The 16,760-nt window shown below is 43.4% G+C and overlaps 1 protein-coding gene across 1 annotated transcript in view; it reads left to right on the top strand.

Annotated features, from left to right (window-relative positions):
- VAMP4 (vesicle associated membrane protein 4) overlaps positions 1-16,420 on the top strand; it is a gene marked incomplete in the record, with an annotated part of 32,170 nt that extends 15,750 nt beyond the window's left edge. The window contains 4 exon segments of the mRNA XM_056523251.1: positions 6,733-6,833; positions 8,724-8,803; positions 11,142-11,193; positions 14,622-16,420. Of these exon segments, the coding sequence (XP_056379226.1) occupies positions 6,733-6,833; positions 8,724-8,803; positions 11,142-11,193; positions 14,622-14,650 (262 nt within the window).
- Positions 16,421-16,760: the final 340 nt, after the last annotated feature.

Genomic DNA, 16,760 nt, shown 5'->3' with positions numbered 1-16,760 from the left:
ATCTGTGCAGTTACACATCCCCTGCTCCTAAACCTCTGAAAAATAAAGTGGATTTTCCCATTCAGGTCTTTTGTTAAAGGGGTACTCCTCTGGAGGAAAAAAAATGTTCAAATCAACTGGTGCCAGAAAGTTATACAGATTTGTAAATTACTTCTATATAAAATCTTAAAGGAGATCTGCAGCGGTATATAACTTATCCCCTATATGCAGGATAGGGGATACGTGTTTGGTCGGACCACCCCCCGGTCTTCCTACGGGGACCCGGCACTGCTGCAGCTCTGCAGAAGATAGACACGCCCCCACCATTCAGCTCTATGGGAGAGCACGAACGCTGCATCTCCGCCTCTCCCATAGAGATACATGGAACGGGGGGCGTGTCGGCTGCGGCGGCATGCTGCCTCCTGTACAGGGATAGTCGGGGTCCCAGCGGTTTGACCCCCGACATCAAACACTTATCCCCTATCCTGCGAATAGGAGATAAGATATAAACCGCTGCAGATCTCCTTTAACCAAACCAAATTGTGGACATCCAGCTGTTGCAAAACTACAACTCCCAGCATGCCCGGACAGCCAACGGGGCCAACGCCATGCGCGAGTTTACACTATCAGCGTACTCATCGCTAATTGCGTAATGTCGCGCATGGGCAGTAGTTCTAGCGTAGGATCGCGCCTGCGCAGTGCGTTACTTGCTTGTTATCAGCGTAGGTGTAGTTTCTTGGATCACCTGATGTAAAGTATTTTCCAATCTGTGAAAAACGCCATACGCATGCACGAGTCTACGCTATTTGCATAGACCTAACGTACACTATGCTAATCGCGCATGTGTATGTCGTTTTCCACAGATTGTAAAAAACTTTATGGCGTTTTTCACAGATTGGAAAATACTTTAGATCTAGCAGTTAGACTGCGCTAACTGCGTAGTTACGCTTTACGCTAACTGTAAACCCCCAAAAAAGTTAAGGACAACATAAATCAAGGTATTACTCATTGACCCCCCCCCCCCCCCTAAAAAGTATCTGAACAATTAAGGGAAAGGACACAATTAAAGGATAGAAGGCCATAAATAAAGCAAGTGAAGGACAAGCGATTAACGCACTGCGCAGGCGCGGTTCTATATGCAGAGCGCATGTCCGATATGAAAAATCCACGGGTGATCCAAGAAACTACACCTACGCTGATAACAAGCAAGTAACGCACTGCGCAGGCGCGATCCTACGCTAGAACTACTGCGCATGCGCGACATTACGCAATTAGCGTAGCGTTCGCTAATAGCGTAAACTCGCGCATGCCGTTTTTCACAGATTGGAAAATACTTTACATCACCATGTTAAAAAAGCATCGTTTGGCATACGGCTTTCAATGGAGAGTCATTGCATACGGTTTTTAATACGGTTCCGTACGGTTTTCACATTGAAAATGTATACGGGAACTGTACTGCAAAAACGTGGTGTGATCCCGACCTTAGGCTGCATTCACATCTCGTTTTTGCAATACGGTTCTCGTATCCGGTGCAAAAACCGTATGGAACCGTATTGCAAACCGTATGTATAGACAGGTCATTGAAAACTTAATGCCAAACGTAGCATCCAATTGTGTACGTTTTGCATAATTTACGGTTTTTATCCGTTTTTTTCACGTACACACAAAACCGTAGTCTACTAAGGTTTTATGTCCGGGTGAAAAACCGGATATAACCCATGTACGTTTTTTTTTCTCAAAAATACGTATTAAACCGTATGCAACAGAACATCCATTTTCAAACCGTATACGGTTTAAAACCATACAGAGGTATATATACAGTTGTATACAGTTCGGTCCGGTTTTGAGACATACTTTTTTTTTTTTTTTTTTACAAAAAACCTGATACGGGAACCGTAATGCAAAAACGAGATGTGAATACGGCCTTAGACATATAGAACAGATAATAAGAAATGAAAATTGGAGAATATATTTTATTTAATTTATTTTTTTAGTTTTTTTCTGTTTTTCCCCCTACATTGTACGGGTAAATTATTTTTCTAACTGAGCGGGAAGATTCCTCATCGTAATTCTCTGCAGCCAAAGAAGAGAAATGCTGTTCGGTCACCGATCCCTCTGTAACAACAATCCACATGTGTCATTTGGACGACGCGATTGGAATGCAAAAAAAAAAGCCTGATCCGTAAATGAGTCAAAGCGGGGATGTTTTTCCACTTACAGAGCTGTGAATAATTCTTTATTCCAAAATATCCGTGCCACCCTTTAACCCTTGGCCGCTCATAGTAAAATACGCTCGTGAATAAAATAAACACTGTAAAAATTCTTCAAATGTTTGCAATATATAATGTTCCCATTCATACTCACCAGTGGTCTCCAAATTGTGGACATCCAGCTGTTGCAAAACTACAACTCCCAGCATGCCCGGACAGCCGTCAGCTGGATGTCCACAGATATAGACTGTGGAGAAAAAAATTAAAAAAAAAAAAAAATATATATATATATATATCTATATCTGTGTGTGTGTATATATATATATATATATATATATATTGTGTGTGTGTGTGTGTATATATATATATATATATATATTATATAAATCTATATCTATAATATATATAAATCTATATCTATAATATATATATATATATATATATATATATATATATATATATATATATATCTCTATCGATATCTATAATCTATATATATATATATATATATATATATATATATGTATATATATATATATATATATATATATATATAAATATATATCTATAATATATATATATATATATATATATATATATATATATATATATATATATATATATATATATATGCATATTATATTTAGTACCAACTTATACTGCAGCGCTGTACAAAGAACATAATCACCCACACTGGTCACTGTTCCTATTAATTCTCACACTCTAAATTTTACATTAAAGGGGAACTCCGGAGGGGGGAAATGTTTTATATCAACTGGTGGAAGAAAGTTAAAAAGATTTGTAAATGATTTCTATTTAAAAATCTTAAAGGGGTATTCCAGGAAAAAAAACTTTTTTTTTTCTTTTTAAGATCAACTGGCTCCAGAAAGTTAAGCAGATTTGTAAATTACTTCTATTATAAAAATCTTAATCCTTCCAATAGTTATCAGCTGCTGAAGTTGAGTTGTTCTTTTCTGTCTGGCAACAGTGCTCTCTGCTGACATCTCTGCTTGTCTCAGGAACTGCACAGAGTAGAAGAGGTTTGCTATGGGGATTTGCTTCTACTCTGGACAGTTCCCGAGACAGGTGTCATCAGAGAGCAGTTAGACTTGAAAAGAACAACTCAACTTAAGCAGCTGATAAGTACTGGAAGGATTAAGATTTTTTAATAGAAGTAATTTTAAAATCTGTTTAAATTTCTGGAGCCAGTTAATATATATAAAAAAAAAGTATTTTTTTTCCTGGAATACACCTTTTAATCCTTCCAGTATTTATCAGCTGCTGTAAGCTCCACATGAAGTTGTGTAGTCCTTTCCAGTTTGACCACAGTGCTCTCTGCTGACACCTCTGTCCATGTCAGGAACTGCCCAGAGCAGGAGAAGTTTGCTATGGGGATTTGCTCCTAATCTGGACAGTTCATCACATGGACAGAGGTGGCAGCACTGTGGTCAAACTGGAAAGAACTACACAACTTCCTGTGGAGCATACAGCAGCTGATAAGTACTGGAAGGGTTAAGATTTTTATATAGAAGTAATTTACAAATCTGTATAAGTTTCTGGTACCACTTGTTTTTCCTTTTAGATTACCCCCTTTAAAGGGGTACTCCCCTGGAAAAAATTTTTTTTTAAATCAACTGGTGCCAGAAAGTTAAACATATTTGTAAATTACTTCTATTTAAAAAATCTTAATCCTTCCTGTACTTAACAGCTGCTGTATGCTCCAAAGGTAGTTCTTTTCTTTTTGAATTTCCTTTCTGTCTGACCACAGTGCTCTCTGCTGACACCTCTGTCCATTTTAGGAACTGTCCGGAGCAGGATAGGTTTACTATGGGGATTTGCTCCTACTCTGGACAGTTCATATAATGGACAGAGGTGTCAGCAGAGAGCACTGTGGTCAGACAGAAAGGAAATTCAAAAAGAAAAGAACTTCCGAACATACAACAGCTGATAAGTACTGGAAGGATTGAGATTTTTTTAATAGAAGTAATTTACAAATCTGTATAACTTTCTGCCACCAGTTGATTAAAAAAAAAAAGAAATGTTTAGTAGGAAACTCTTGAGAATATATATATAAAGTCCATGAAGTTGTTGGCAAGGGGAAGGGGACAATTCTAACCACTGATCCTCCTGCTGCCCCCACATACCCCTGATCTCTGGTCCTAAATTTACTGCAGTCATAGAAATAGTTAAATAAAATGTTTTCCTGACCATAGCAAAGAATGGTGGAGTCAACAGCTGATCTTCAAAGGAAGGTGTGAGCGGTGTAAATCACAGGCCGGACTCTTCCTATTTCCGTATTTTCCCTAGAGTTGGTATTTGACCCTTGACCCTTGGTCACTGAGTAGAGGTTAGGAACAGGAACCCTGCAGAATGCGCAGAGGCAAATATGTCCTGGACAGAGTTAAGTGATCTAGTTGCCGTAAATAGTTTGAGTGCCGTATCCATTATCTCTAAGTATTATAGATAGCACCGCCATCTTTGAGTTCACACATACACAGCACTTTTATTGAGCTTCACAGAAATATTCTTCACATTGTCCCCGTGCGGAGAATATACTGCATATTTATATATTTACATATTTTCATCATCATTAGTGCAGCTCTATGAGGCCTATGTCATCAGTAGTGCAGCTCTATGAGGTCTATGTCATCAGTAGTGCAGCTCTATGAGGTCTATGTCATCAGTAGTGTAGCTCTATGAGGTCTATGTCATCAGTAGTGTAGCTCTATGAGGTTTATGTCATCAGTAGTGCAGTTCCATGAGGTCTGTGTCATCAGTAGTGCAGCTCCATGAGGTCTATGTCATCAGTAGTGCAGCTCTATGAGGTCTATGTCATCAGTAGTGCAGCTCTATGAGGTTTATGTCATCAGTAGTGCAGTTCCATGAGGTCTGTGTCATCAGTAGTGTAGCTCTATGAGGTCTGTGTCATCAGTAGTGTAGCTCTATGAGGTCTATGTCATCAGTAGTGTAGCTCTATGGGGTCTATGTCATCAGTAGTGTAGCTCTATGAGGTCTATGTCATCAGTAGTGTAGCTCTATGAGGTCTATGTCATCAGTAGTGCAGCTCTATGAGGTCTATGTCATCTGTAGTGTAGTTCTATGAGGTCTATGTCATCAGTAGTACAGCTCTATGAGGTCTTATCAGTAGTGTAGTTCTATGAGGTCTATGTCATCAGTAGTGCAGCTCTATGATGTTTATGTCATCAGTAGTGCAGTTCCATGAGGTCTATGTCATCAGTAGTGCAGTTCCATGAGGTCTGTGTCATCAGTAGTGTAGCTCTATGAGGTCTGTGTCATCAGTAGTGCAGCTCCATGAGGTCTATGTCATCAGTAGTGCAGCTCTATGAGGTCTATGTCATCAGTAGTGCAGCTCTATGAGGTTTATGTCATCAGTAGTGCAGTTCCATGAGGTCTGTGTCATCAGTAGTGTAGCTCTATGAGGTCTGTGTCATCAGTAGTGTAGCTCTATGAGGTCTGTGTCATCAGTAGTGTAGCTCTATGAGGTCTATGTCATCAGTAGTGTAGCTCTATGGGGTCTATGTCATCAGTAGTGTAGCTCTATGAGGTCTATGTCATCAGTAGTGTAGCTCTATGAGGTCTATGTCATCAGTAGTGCAGCTCTATAAGGTCTATGTCATCAGTAGTGAAGCTCTATGAGGTCTATGTCATCAGTAGTGCAGCTCCGTGAGGTCTATGTCATCAATAGTGTAGTTCTATGAGGTCTTATCAGTAATGTAGCTCTGTGAGGTCTAGGTAATCAGTAGTGCAGCTCTATGAGGTCTATGTCATCAATAGTGTAGTTATATGAGGTCTTATCAGTAGTGTAGCTCTGTGAGGTCTATGTCATCAGTAGTGCAGCTCTATGAGGTCTATGTCATCAATAGTGTAGTTCTATGAGGTCTTATCAGTAGTGCAGTTCTATGAGGTCTATGTCATCAGTAGTGCAGCTCTATGAGGTTTATGTCATCAGTAGTGCAGTTCCATGAGGTCTGTGTCATCAGTAGTGTAGCTCTATGAGGTCTATGTCATCAGTAGTGCAGCTCTATAAGGTCTATGTCATCAGTAGTGAAGCTCTATGAGGTCTATGTCATCAGTAGTGCAGCTCCGTGAGGTCTATGTCATCAATAGTGTAGTTCTATGAGGTCTTATCAGTAGTGTAGCTCTGTGAGGTCTAGGTCATCAGTAGTGCAGCTCTATGAGGTCTATGTCATCAATAGTGTAGTTATATGAGGTCTTATCAGTAGTGTAGCTCTGTGAGGTCTATGTCATCAGTAGTGCAGCTCTATGAGGTCTATGTCATCAATAGTGTAGTTCTATGAGGTATTATCAGTAGTGCAGCTCTATGAGGTCTATGTCATCAATAGTGTAGTTCCATGAGGTCTATGTCATCAGTAGTGCAGCTCTATGAGGTCTTATCAGTAGTGCAGTTCTATGAGGTCTATGTCATCAGTAGTGCAGCAGGGAGGAGACGCAGGACCCTTCTGTAGATTCCCAGTGGTCTTAATCCAATGGTCTCCTGACTTGTATCCTTGTCTGTTTCCAGTGTGCAGAACCAGGTGGACGAGGTCATTGATGTGATGCAGGAAAATATCACCAAAGTGATAGAACGAGGAGAGAGGTTGGATGAGCTGCAGGATAAGTCAGGTGAGATGGGACGGTCCGCCATGATCCATTGTAAAGTGTGTCACCCCAGACCTCACTCCTTATGGGGGCCTCCTAGTGTATGATTGACAGCATTACGACCAGACCCCATCATGTCATTGGACTAGATGAGGGCGATGTCCACAGTCCATATTGTCTTGTCTATTGCAGTGTTTCCGAACCAGGATGTCTCTAGCTGTTGTAAAACTACAGCTCCCAGCATGCTCTATAATGTCCTCCATGCTGCTGCTTCTGAGGATGTGCTATAAAGCAATGTCTCATAACCGGTGTCCCGCCAGCTGTTGTAAAACGACATCTCCCAGCATGCTCTTATAATGTCCTCCATGCTGCTGCTGCTTCTGAGGATGTGCTATAAAGCAATGTCTCATAACCGGTGTCCTGCCAGCTGTTGTGAAACGACATCTCCCAGCATGCTCTTATAATGTCCTCCATGCTGCTGCTGCTTCTGAGGATGTGCTATAAAGCAATGTCTCATAACCGGTGTCCTGCCAGCTGTTGTGAAACGACATCTCCCAGCATGCTCTTATAATGTCCTCCATGCTGCTGCTGCTTCTGTGGATGTGCTATAAAGCAATGTCTCATAACCGGTTTCCCGCCAGCTGTTGTAAAACGACATCTCCCAGCATGCTCTTATAATGTCCTCCATGCTGCTGCTTCTGAGGATGTGCTATAAAGCAGTGTTTCATAACCGGTGTCCTGCCAGCTGTTGTAAAACGACATCTCCCAGCATGCTCTTATAATGTCCTCCATGCTGCTGCTGCTTCTGAGGATGTGCTATAAAGCAATGTCTCATAACCGGTGTCCTGCCAGCTGTTGTGAAACGACATCTCCCAGCATGCTCTTATAATGTCCTCCATGCTGCTGCTGCTTCTGAGGATGTGCTATAAAGCAATGTCTCATAACCGGTGTCCTGCCAGCTGTTGTGAAACGACATCTCCCAGCATGCTCTTATAATGTCCTCCATGCTGCTGCTGCTTCTGTGGATGTGCTATAAAGCAATGTCTCATAACCGGTTTCCCGCCAGCTGTTGTAAAACGACATCTCCCAGCATGCTCTTATAATGTCCTCCATGCTGCTGCTTCTGAGGATGTGCTATAAAGCAGTGTTTCATAACCGGTGTCCTGCCAGCTGTTGTAAAACGACATCTCCCAGCATGCTCTTATAATGTCCTCCATGCTGCTGCTACTTCTGAGGATGTGCTATAAAGCAATGTCTCATAACCGGTTTCCCGCCAGCTGTTGTAAAACGACATCTCCCAGCATGCTCTTATAATGTCCTCCATGCTGCTGCTTCTGAGGATGTGCTATAAAGCAGTGTTTCATAACCGGTGTCCTGCCAGCTGTTGTAAAACGACATCTCCCAGCATGCTCTTATAATGTCCTCCATGCTGCTGCTACTTCTGAGGATGTGCTATTAAGCAGGGTTTCACAACACAGCTGTTGCAAAACTACTATTTCTAGCATGCCCGGACAGCCAATGGCTGTCGGGGCATGCTGGGAGTTGTAGTTTTGCAACAGCTGAAGGCATCCTGGTTGAGTAATACTGCTCTAATGTGTACGGTTATATGGGATGACAGACTGTCCAGTAAGTGCATCAACAGCAGCCCTCCAAACCTGACACTTGCTGACCATGGCCATGCCAAAGGCTGTCCGGGCATGCTGGGAGTTGTAGTTTTGCAACATCTGGAGGCACCCTGGTTGGGAAACACTGGTCCATTGTAATGTCTTCACCCGTAAGCCTAATGGGCCTTGAGGAGACTTTTCTTCCTAAACTATAATGAAGTCCCTGTAAACATAAGGTTCCTTATGAGTGTGTCCTGGTTTCTTGGCTTGTCCAGCTATTGTCACATTCACCTTCTTTTGTTGCCTACAGAAAGTTTATCAGATAACGCGACAGCATTCAGCAGCAGAGCGAGACATCTCCGAAGACAAATGTGGTGGCGGGAATGCAAGGTACGTTAACCTTTTCCTTGGCAGAGCTCTTATGGACTGTTCGGTGTCTTAGTCCCTCTCTATCATCTGTCATTCTAACCACTTAAAGGGGTACTCCGCCCCTAGACATCTTATACCCTATCCAAAGGACAGGGAATAAGATGTCAGATCGCCGGGGTCGCCGCTGCGGCACCGCGCTATCATTACTGCACAGAGCAAGTTTGCTCTGCACGTAATGATGGGCAATACAGGGGCCGGAGCATTGTTACGTCACGGCCCGCCCTTTGTGATGTCACGGCCCGCCCCCTCAATACAAGTCTATGGGAGGGGGCATGACAGTTGTCACGCCCTCTGTCAGGCTTGCATTAAGGGGGCGGGCCGTGATGTCACAAGGGGCGGAGCCATGACGTCACGCTGCTCTGTCCCCTGTATGCTTGAAGTTGTAGTTTTGCAACAGCTGTGATGTGAAACATTGCTTTATAGCACACCCTCAGAAGTAGCAGCAGCATGGAGGACATTATAGAGCATGCTGGAAGTTGTAGTTTTGTGACAGCTTTAGGCACCCTGGTTGGGAAACACTGACCTAAGGTAAGGATCTGGACTTCCTAATGACACATACAGTAAAACCCCTTTAAGAAGACCACCCCTCAATAAGGGTCTTCTATGGGGATGGTCTTTAAAGATAATTGCCACTATGCACTTATAATTCATCACACAAAATCCAGTCTGGATAAAGGGGTGGTCTTCTGGGGAGGTTTTACTGTCTTCTTGGGACTATACTGGTCTTTTTTATGGGGTGGTCTTTTAAAAAAAAAAGAAAAAAAAGACCACTATGAACTAAAAAGTTGTCACTCAAAATCCGGTCCAGCGAAGGAGTTGGTCTTGTCAAAGAGATGAGCTTTATTGAATGTCTTCTTCTTGGCACTATACTGTTGCTTAACCACCCACAAGTGTCCGGTAGAGGCTCCTCCTCCCCTCACCTTTACGGTAGGCATACACCTTCAATAGCTATATACTGGTTGTTCAGACAACAATTTGCTCTCCCGTTCACACTATACACGTAAACGCTCGTATAAGGGGAGTATTTGTTTGTTTTTAATGGAGAGAGGAGAGGTAAGCCGCTGTCAGACACCTCTGGTGAAAGCTTATCACCACAAGAGCAAAAGGATCAGTCCGTTGCAATCGTTAGGCCTACATTACTCTAAGGGTACGTTCAGACGAGCGTATCCACTGCGTATTGTACCCTGCGGATCCGCTGCTGAAGGACCCCTACAGGGTGCCTCAGATGTGCCTGCTCAGAGAGGCAATCCGCGCAGTATAATCGCACATCGCGGTTGCTCTCGGCCTAGCTCAGGGAGCTGGGCGAGCGGCCGCTATGTGTGCGAGTACACTGCGCGGCTACTTGCACATTGCAGTGTGTCTGTTCGTAGAGACGGATTGCCTCTCCGAGCAGGCCCATCTGAGGTACCCTGTAGGGGTCCTTCGGCGGTGGATCCACAGCATAAAATACACTGTGGATCCGCTTGTCTATACCTACCCTTATGGAGTGTTTCCCAACCAGGGTGCCTCCAGCTGTTGCAAAAGTACAACTCCCAGCATGCTCTATAATGTCCTCCATGCTGCTGCTGCTTCTGAGGGTGTGATATAAATCAGTTTTTCATAACCGGTGTGCCTTCAGCTTTTGCAAAACTACAACTCCCAGCATGCTCTATAATGTCCTCCATACTGCTGCTACTTCTGAGGGTGTGAGCTGTTGCAAAACTACAACTCCCAGCATGCTCTATAATGTCCTCCATACTGCTGCTACTTCTGAGGGTGTGAGCTGTTGCAAAACTACAACTTCCAGCATGCCCAGACAGCCAACGGCTGTCCGGGCATGCTGGGAGTTGTAGTTTTGCAACAGCCGGAGGTACCCTGGTTAAGAAATACTGCTTTAATGTGTACGGCCATATGGGCTGACGGACTGTCCAGTAAGTGCCCCAACAGCAGCCCTCCAAACCTGATACCTGCTGACCATGTCTTATTCCATAACTTTGCATCATACACTGATTATGGGACATATTATACATTGAAACGTGTCGAGAAGACCACCTCCTTATCCAAAACAGATTTTTAGCCCACCATACATAATGCATAGTGGCCATTTTCTGCGAGAAGACCACCCCCCTATAGAAGACCTCTTTTCACTGTGCAATTTTGGGTGGTCTTCTCAAAGAGGTTTCACTGTACTAAGCCAGACCTGGGTGATTTTTCTTAGAAGGTACACCAGGGGGCACTGTCTTTTATTTATTTATTTATTTTTTCGCAAAGTTTTTTTATTCTCCCATATTTAACCCCTTACGTATTCTTTTCCTTCCAGATGAAAGCAATCGTCGTGTTGGTCTTTGTCTTCATCCTGCTTGTCATTATCGGTATGTATTGAGAAGAAAGGGATCTGTTCTCTAAGGAGACGTAATAGTCGGAAATAAGACAAATGGAACGGGAGAAATAAATGGGAAAGTTATAAAACATATTTATATATTGTTAATGATCTCTGGTTCTTGTCAGACTTTATCTGGGGACTGAGATCTGTTTCCAAGCATTTATTAATGGAGACTAAAGGGGTTCAGATAGATACCTTTTTATGATGGTGTTTTCCAACAAGGGTGCCTCTTGCTGTTGCAAAACTACAGCTCCCTGCATGCTCTATAATGTCCTCCATGCTGCTGCTACTTCTGAGGGTTTGCTATAAAGCAATATTTCACAACACAGCTATTGCAAAACTACAACTCCCAGCATGCTCTATAATGTCCTCCATGCTGCTGCTACTTCTGAGGGTGTGCTATAAAGCAATATTTTACAACACATCTATTGCTAAACTACAACTCCCAGCATGCTCTATAATGTCCTCCATGCTGCTACTACTTCTGAGGGTGTGCTATAAAGCCATGTTTCACAACACATCTATTGCAAAACTACAACTCCCAGCATGCTCTATAATGTCCTCCAAGCTGCTGCTACTTCTGAGGGTGTGCTATAAAGCAATATTTCACAACACAGCTATTGCAAAACTACAACTTCCAGCATGCCCGGACAGCCTTCGGCTGTCCAAGCATGCTGGGAGTTGTAGTTTTGCAACAGCCGGAGGCACCCTGGTTGGAAAACACTGTCATAAGATATCAGCTCCCCTTCATTCTCCATTCAGAAATGCTTGGAAACAGATCTCAGTACACAGAGTGTAACAGCTGGAGGCACACTGCTTTATAGCACACCCTCAGAAGCAGCAGTAGCATGGAGGACATTATTGAGCATGCTGGGAGTTGTAGTTCTGCAACAGCCGGAGGCACCCTGGTTGGGAAATTCTGCCTAATGATATAGTGCATGGTGTGCTATGAAACACTAGAGCCCACTATAATGTAATCAAGAATCCCCGGTGATGTCATCTCCGATGAGCGCAGGCAGCCTTGGTTCTTGTTCAGCCTTTGGCTATGGCTTTGCTTAGCTGTATACAGTGAGTCCTGCGCCGAATCCGTGTGGGAACAGGTCAGTAAGTGGCATGCCTCATTGTTTTTCTGAATTAATTCCTGTGAAAGTGGTTATCCAGGATTAGAAAAACAGAGCTGAACAGCACCACATGAGTCCTCAGGTTGTGTGTGGTATTGCAGCTCAGTTCTATTGAAGTGAATGGTGCCAAGTTGTAATACCACACACACACACTGAGGATAGGGGTGCCAGCTGAGGAAAGGAGTACTCCGCTACTTTAGATCTTATCCTCTATCCACAGAATAGGACCTAAGTGTCTGGTTTCAGGGGGTCCCAGCGATCTCCTGTATTGCGCCCCGGCTCTCCTATGCAGGAAGTGGAGGTTAGCGCACCCCCTCTATGAATCTCTATGGGAGAGCGCGGTTCCTGTGTATCTCCAGCTTTTCCATAGAGATTTTTTGGGGGTCCCAGTGGTCGGACCCCAAGCGATCAGACACTTATAATCCATCGTGTGGAATTCGTGGTAATTTATTCAGAAAAGCAAAGTGCCATGCCACTTACTGACACGTTTCCACACGCTCCGTGTACGAGGAAAGTCGGGTCCCCTTACAGAAGATCTTTAAATCTAAGCCCCTATCCACAGGACAGGCGCTAAGTGTTTGATTGCGGGTGGGGACGGTTGTCTGACTGCTGTGACCCTCCCAATCAGATATTAAAGGAGTACTCCGCATCCTAAATCCTAAGGATAGAGGATAAGTTTCAACTCGGCGGGGGACTGACCGTTGGGGCCCCCTGAGATCTCACGTACAGGCCCTGGCAGTCAGCAGCAAGGTGTGCTAATCCGACCACCGCATGACGCAGTAGCCGCAATGGCTGATATGCCCCCTCAGTACATCTCTATGGGAGAGCCGGAGTGCTGCATTTGGCAGTCTTTGGTTCTACCATAGAGATTTACTGAGAGGGCGTGTCGGTTGCCGGGCGCTCCGTACGGGAGATAGCAGGGGGCCCCAGCGATCGGACCCCCTGCGATCTGAAACTTATCCCCTATCCTTGAGGGTAAATGTATCTTCATAAGGGAGAAGGGACCTCTATTGAAAGACAGAAGTCCCTGCTTCTGTACACTGAAGGGGGAAGCATGTACTGTGTACACCTGCTGCTCACTTAACATCCACTGGTTAGGTTGTGGTGCATGTATGCGTCGCTGCTTACCTCTGGGCTGCCTGGCGCACAAGTGCCTGACCCAACGACTGGTGTACACAGCAATGCATAAAGCTTTGCCATTTATCTCCAGGCCACCTCACACATTCAATGAGCCAAAGCTGAAGTGAGCGGTGAGGCATACAGTGTATCCTAGAACAAAGGGTAAGGGAGTTACAATGTGCCTTCTGGTTTGATTCAGATTTGATAGCTGGTTCAAATTCACAGAGAAGCAGGGACCCCTATCAAATGACAGGAGTCCCTGCTCCTGTACTCTGAAGAGTGAGGCCGGCTGCTTGTATAACGTTCAATGGGACTGATGTAGGGAATGTTTGCAGTGCTGCTTTTCTTTGGGTGGCCAGACGCACAAGCACCCGACCCAGTGGATGGGGTGAACAGTGCTGCATACAGCATCACCACTTATCTCTGAACTGCCACACCCCTTCACTGGGCCAAATGTGAACTGTGCATTGAGGCATACGATACAGCCAAAACAAGGGGTCAGGGAATTATAATGGGCCTTACAATTTGATTTCAGAACTGATTCAGATTCATAGAAGAGCATGGACCCCTATCAAATGACAGGAGTTACTGCTTCTATACACTGAAGGGTGAGGCATGCACTATGTATAAGTGCATGCATCGCTGCTTATCTCTGAGCGTCCCGATGCACAAGCGCCTGACCCAATAAATGGTGTGAACAGCTAATGCATACTCTTTCCTCCGAGCCACCACACACATTCACTGAGTCAAATGTGAACAGAGTGGTGAGGCATACAATGAATCCCCAACAATGCTTAGTGTGCGGGAGCAGTGACGCCTGTCTTTTGATAGGCGTCACTGATTTCGTGTGGGATTCACCCGTAATGAATCTGAATTTTTTTGGGGGGAATTTTCTGATTGAAACTGATTAATGAAAGACAATGAATGTGCATTTAGGAATATTCTCAACTTAGAAGCAGATAAGTAAATACTAGGTGTAATTGTGAAATACGTCAAATATACTAAAGTTTCAGTATTGTTCTGATCCAGTGTTTTTTCTAAGTGGGTGTCTTCAGCTGTTGTGAAAACTACAGCCAACGGCTGTCCGGGCATGCTGGGAGCTGTAGTTTTGAAATATCTGGTTGGGACCCTTGTTTGGAAACACTGCTGTAATCTAATTTTATTTTTTTTCTTACAGTTCCCATCATCCTGAAGTATCGCTCATAACCCTCTGGATATATGGGCCGTTCCGCTCAGTCTGGGGGGTCCCCTAACAGGAACTCTGTACAATCTTTTCTTATAACTCTTCAGTTTCCTCTCCTCCGAGTTAAAGGGACCAGCTCAGCAAATCCGCATGGACTATAAATTCCTGAACTGAATATATGAAAAGGAGAAAGAAGAACTGAAGATTCCGTGTTACTGCTTTTCCTTCTTTTACTGTGTTTTCGGTCGGTTCGGTAACACATTTTGCACAAAGCGAAAGGGTAGAGTTGTCGGTGGTCCATCTGGACGCAGCATAGTCTGCCTGGGGCAGGACAAGGTTTCGAGTCACATGATTCTTCGTCAGGATGTATGCTGATGAAGCGTCACGACTCGAAACACGTCAAGGCTCGTTTCGAGTCACATGACTTTTCATCGTGATGCATGTTGATGAAGAGTCTCGAAGTGCGCCATGTCTATAGTTTCTCTGCTATATTATTCGTGTACTTCAGTTTTGAAGTCACTGGGGGGGAAAAAGCCACAAAAAAACAGCAAACAATACACCTCAAAAATGTTAAAAGATGGGGAAAATCGGAACCACGCAAATAGGATTTGTAAAATTTTTACAACATTTTTTGTTCTGTTGGATTTTTCCAGCCTAAAGGTGGGTCCACCCCGCGTAAAATCCGGCGTGTATTTTATTTGACGTGCCGACTTGCCAGGAAAATGCGCCAGTGATCTGTAAAATAAGATGTGGCTGCGTTTTTGCAGGATATTCGTGCGTAAAATTCAATGAGCGCCAAAATTTGACCTTTGTGTGAACCCAGCCTAAGGCTCAGCTCAGACAAAAAAACTGCAGTAAAATAGATTTCAAAAAGGAACTTTAAAAAAAAAAAAATTAAAAAATTTTTTTTTTTCCTATGTGTTCCATTAAAGTCTATGAAAAAGCGTTGTCGGTGCAAAATGGCAAAAGATCACTAATAAAAATTTAAAAAATGAATTTTTTTCCCAAAACAGCGCCATATCTTTCGCCAGGTTGTGTGTGGTATTGCATCTCAGTTCCATTGAAGTGAATGGAGACAAGTTGTAATACCACACCCAACCTGGGGACAGACATGGAGCTGTTTTTTGAAAAAAATTAGCTCTGTTTTTCTATGCCTGGATAACCCCTTTAAGCTTTTTTGTAAATTTAAGCTATGTCCGCCAAGTTGGCAGGGCTTGCTGTGGAGGGGGCGTGGTTTGACGGGAAGGGGGTGTGACAACTCCCATGCGCCAAATTTACTATAATTTTCTAATTTTCTGAGAATTTTCATGAGATTTCCTCCCATGCGCCTGGATAAATCAAGAGGCATGCACGAACTCCTGTGCTGGCTGGATTATTTATTTATTTAGACCGCCATGTGAGACTCTGGTCTTGATAAATCTGCGCATTTTGTATTTATTTATAAAATAATAATAATTAATGGTGGTCATTCTAACATTAGAAACACTGCAGGTTTTTTTTTTTTAAATTGAATTTTTTTTAAAAATAAATACAAGGTGTAAACACAGTCGCTTTTCCATAGACTATAATGGAACACATTCTGAGATTTAAAAAAAAATCATTTTTTTTTCTATTTTACTATTTTTTTTTTTTTTTTACAATTTTACAACGCCTTTAACTTAAATCTGCGAGCGAAAAAAAATCCGGCATTTCCGCCCTATGTGAATTAGGGGTTATTATAAGGCTGGCTTTCTGATACTCCATGGCTTGCTTTGCCCCCTTTCCCAACCAGAGCGCCTCCAGCTGTTGCAAAACTACAACTCCCAGCATGCCCGGACAGCCGTTGGCTGTCCGGGCATGCTGGAGGTTGTAGTTTTGCAACCAACTGTGTTGTGGAATACTGCTTTTATAGCACAGCCTAAGAAGTAGCAGCAGCATGGAGGACATTATAGAGCATGCTGGGAGTTGTAGTTTTGTAACAGCTGGAGGCACCCTGCTTGGAAAACACCTTCTTATACTCAGTCCGCAGCTTTATGGACACTGTATGGCTACTTTTCACTGATTTAGAGAAAAAGTTTAGAAATATAAAAAAGATTCTCAGCCTTTATGGGCTGAAGGGGAGGGGGAACAATCTGCAATGAATCAGCAGTAATT

Source organism: Hyla sarda, chromosome 6, assembly GCF_029499605.1.
Source record: "Hyla sarda isolate aHylSar1 chromosome 6, aHylSar1.hap1, whole genome shotgun sequence".
In the NCBI taxonomy this organism is placed as follows: domain Eukaryota; kingdom Metazoa; phylum Chordata; class Amphibia; order Anura; family Hylidae; genus Hyla; species Hyla sarda.
The sequence above is the reverse complement of the archived record's forward strand: the minus strand, read 5'-3'. Positions and strand labels throughout refer to the sequence as shown.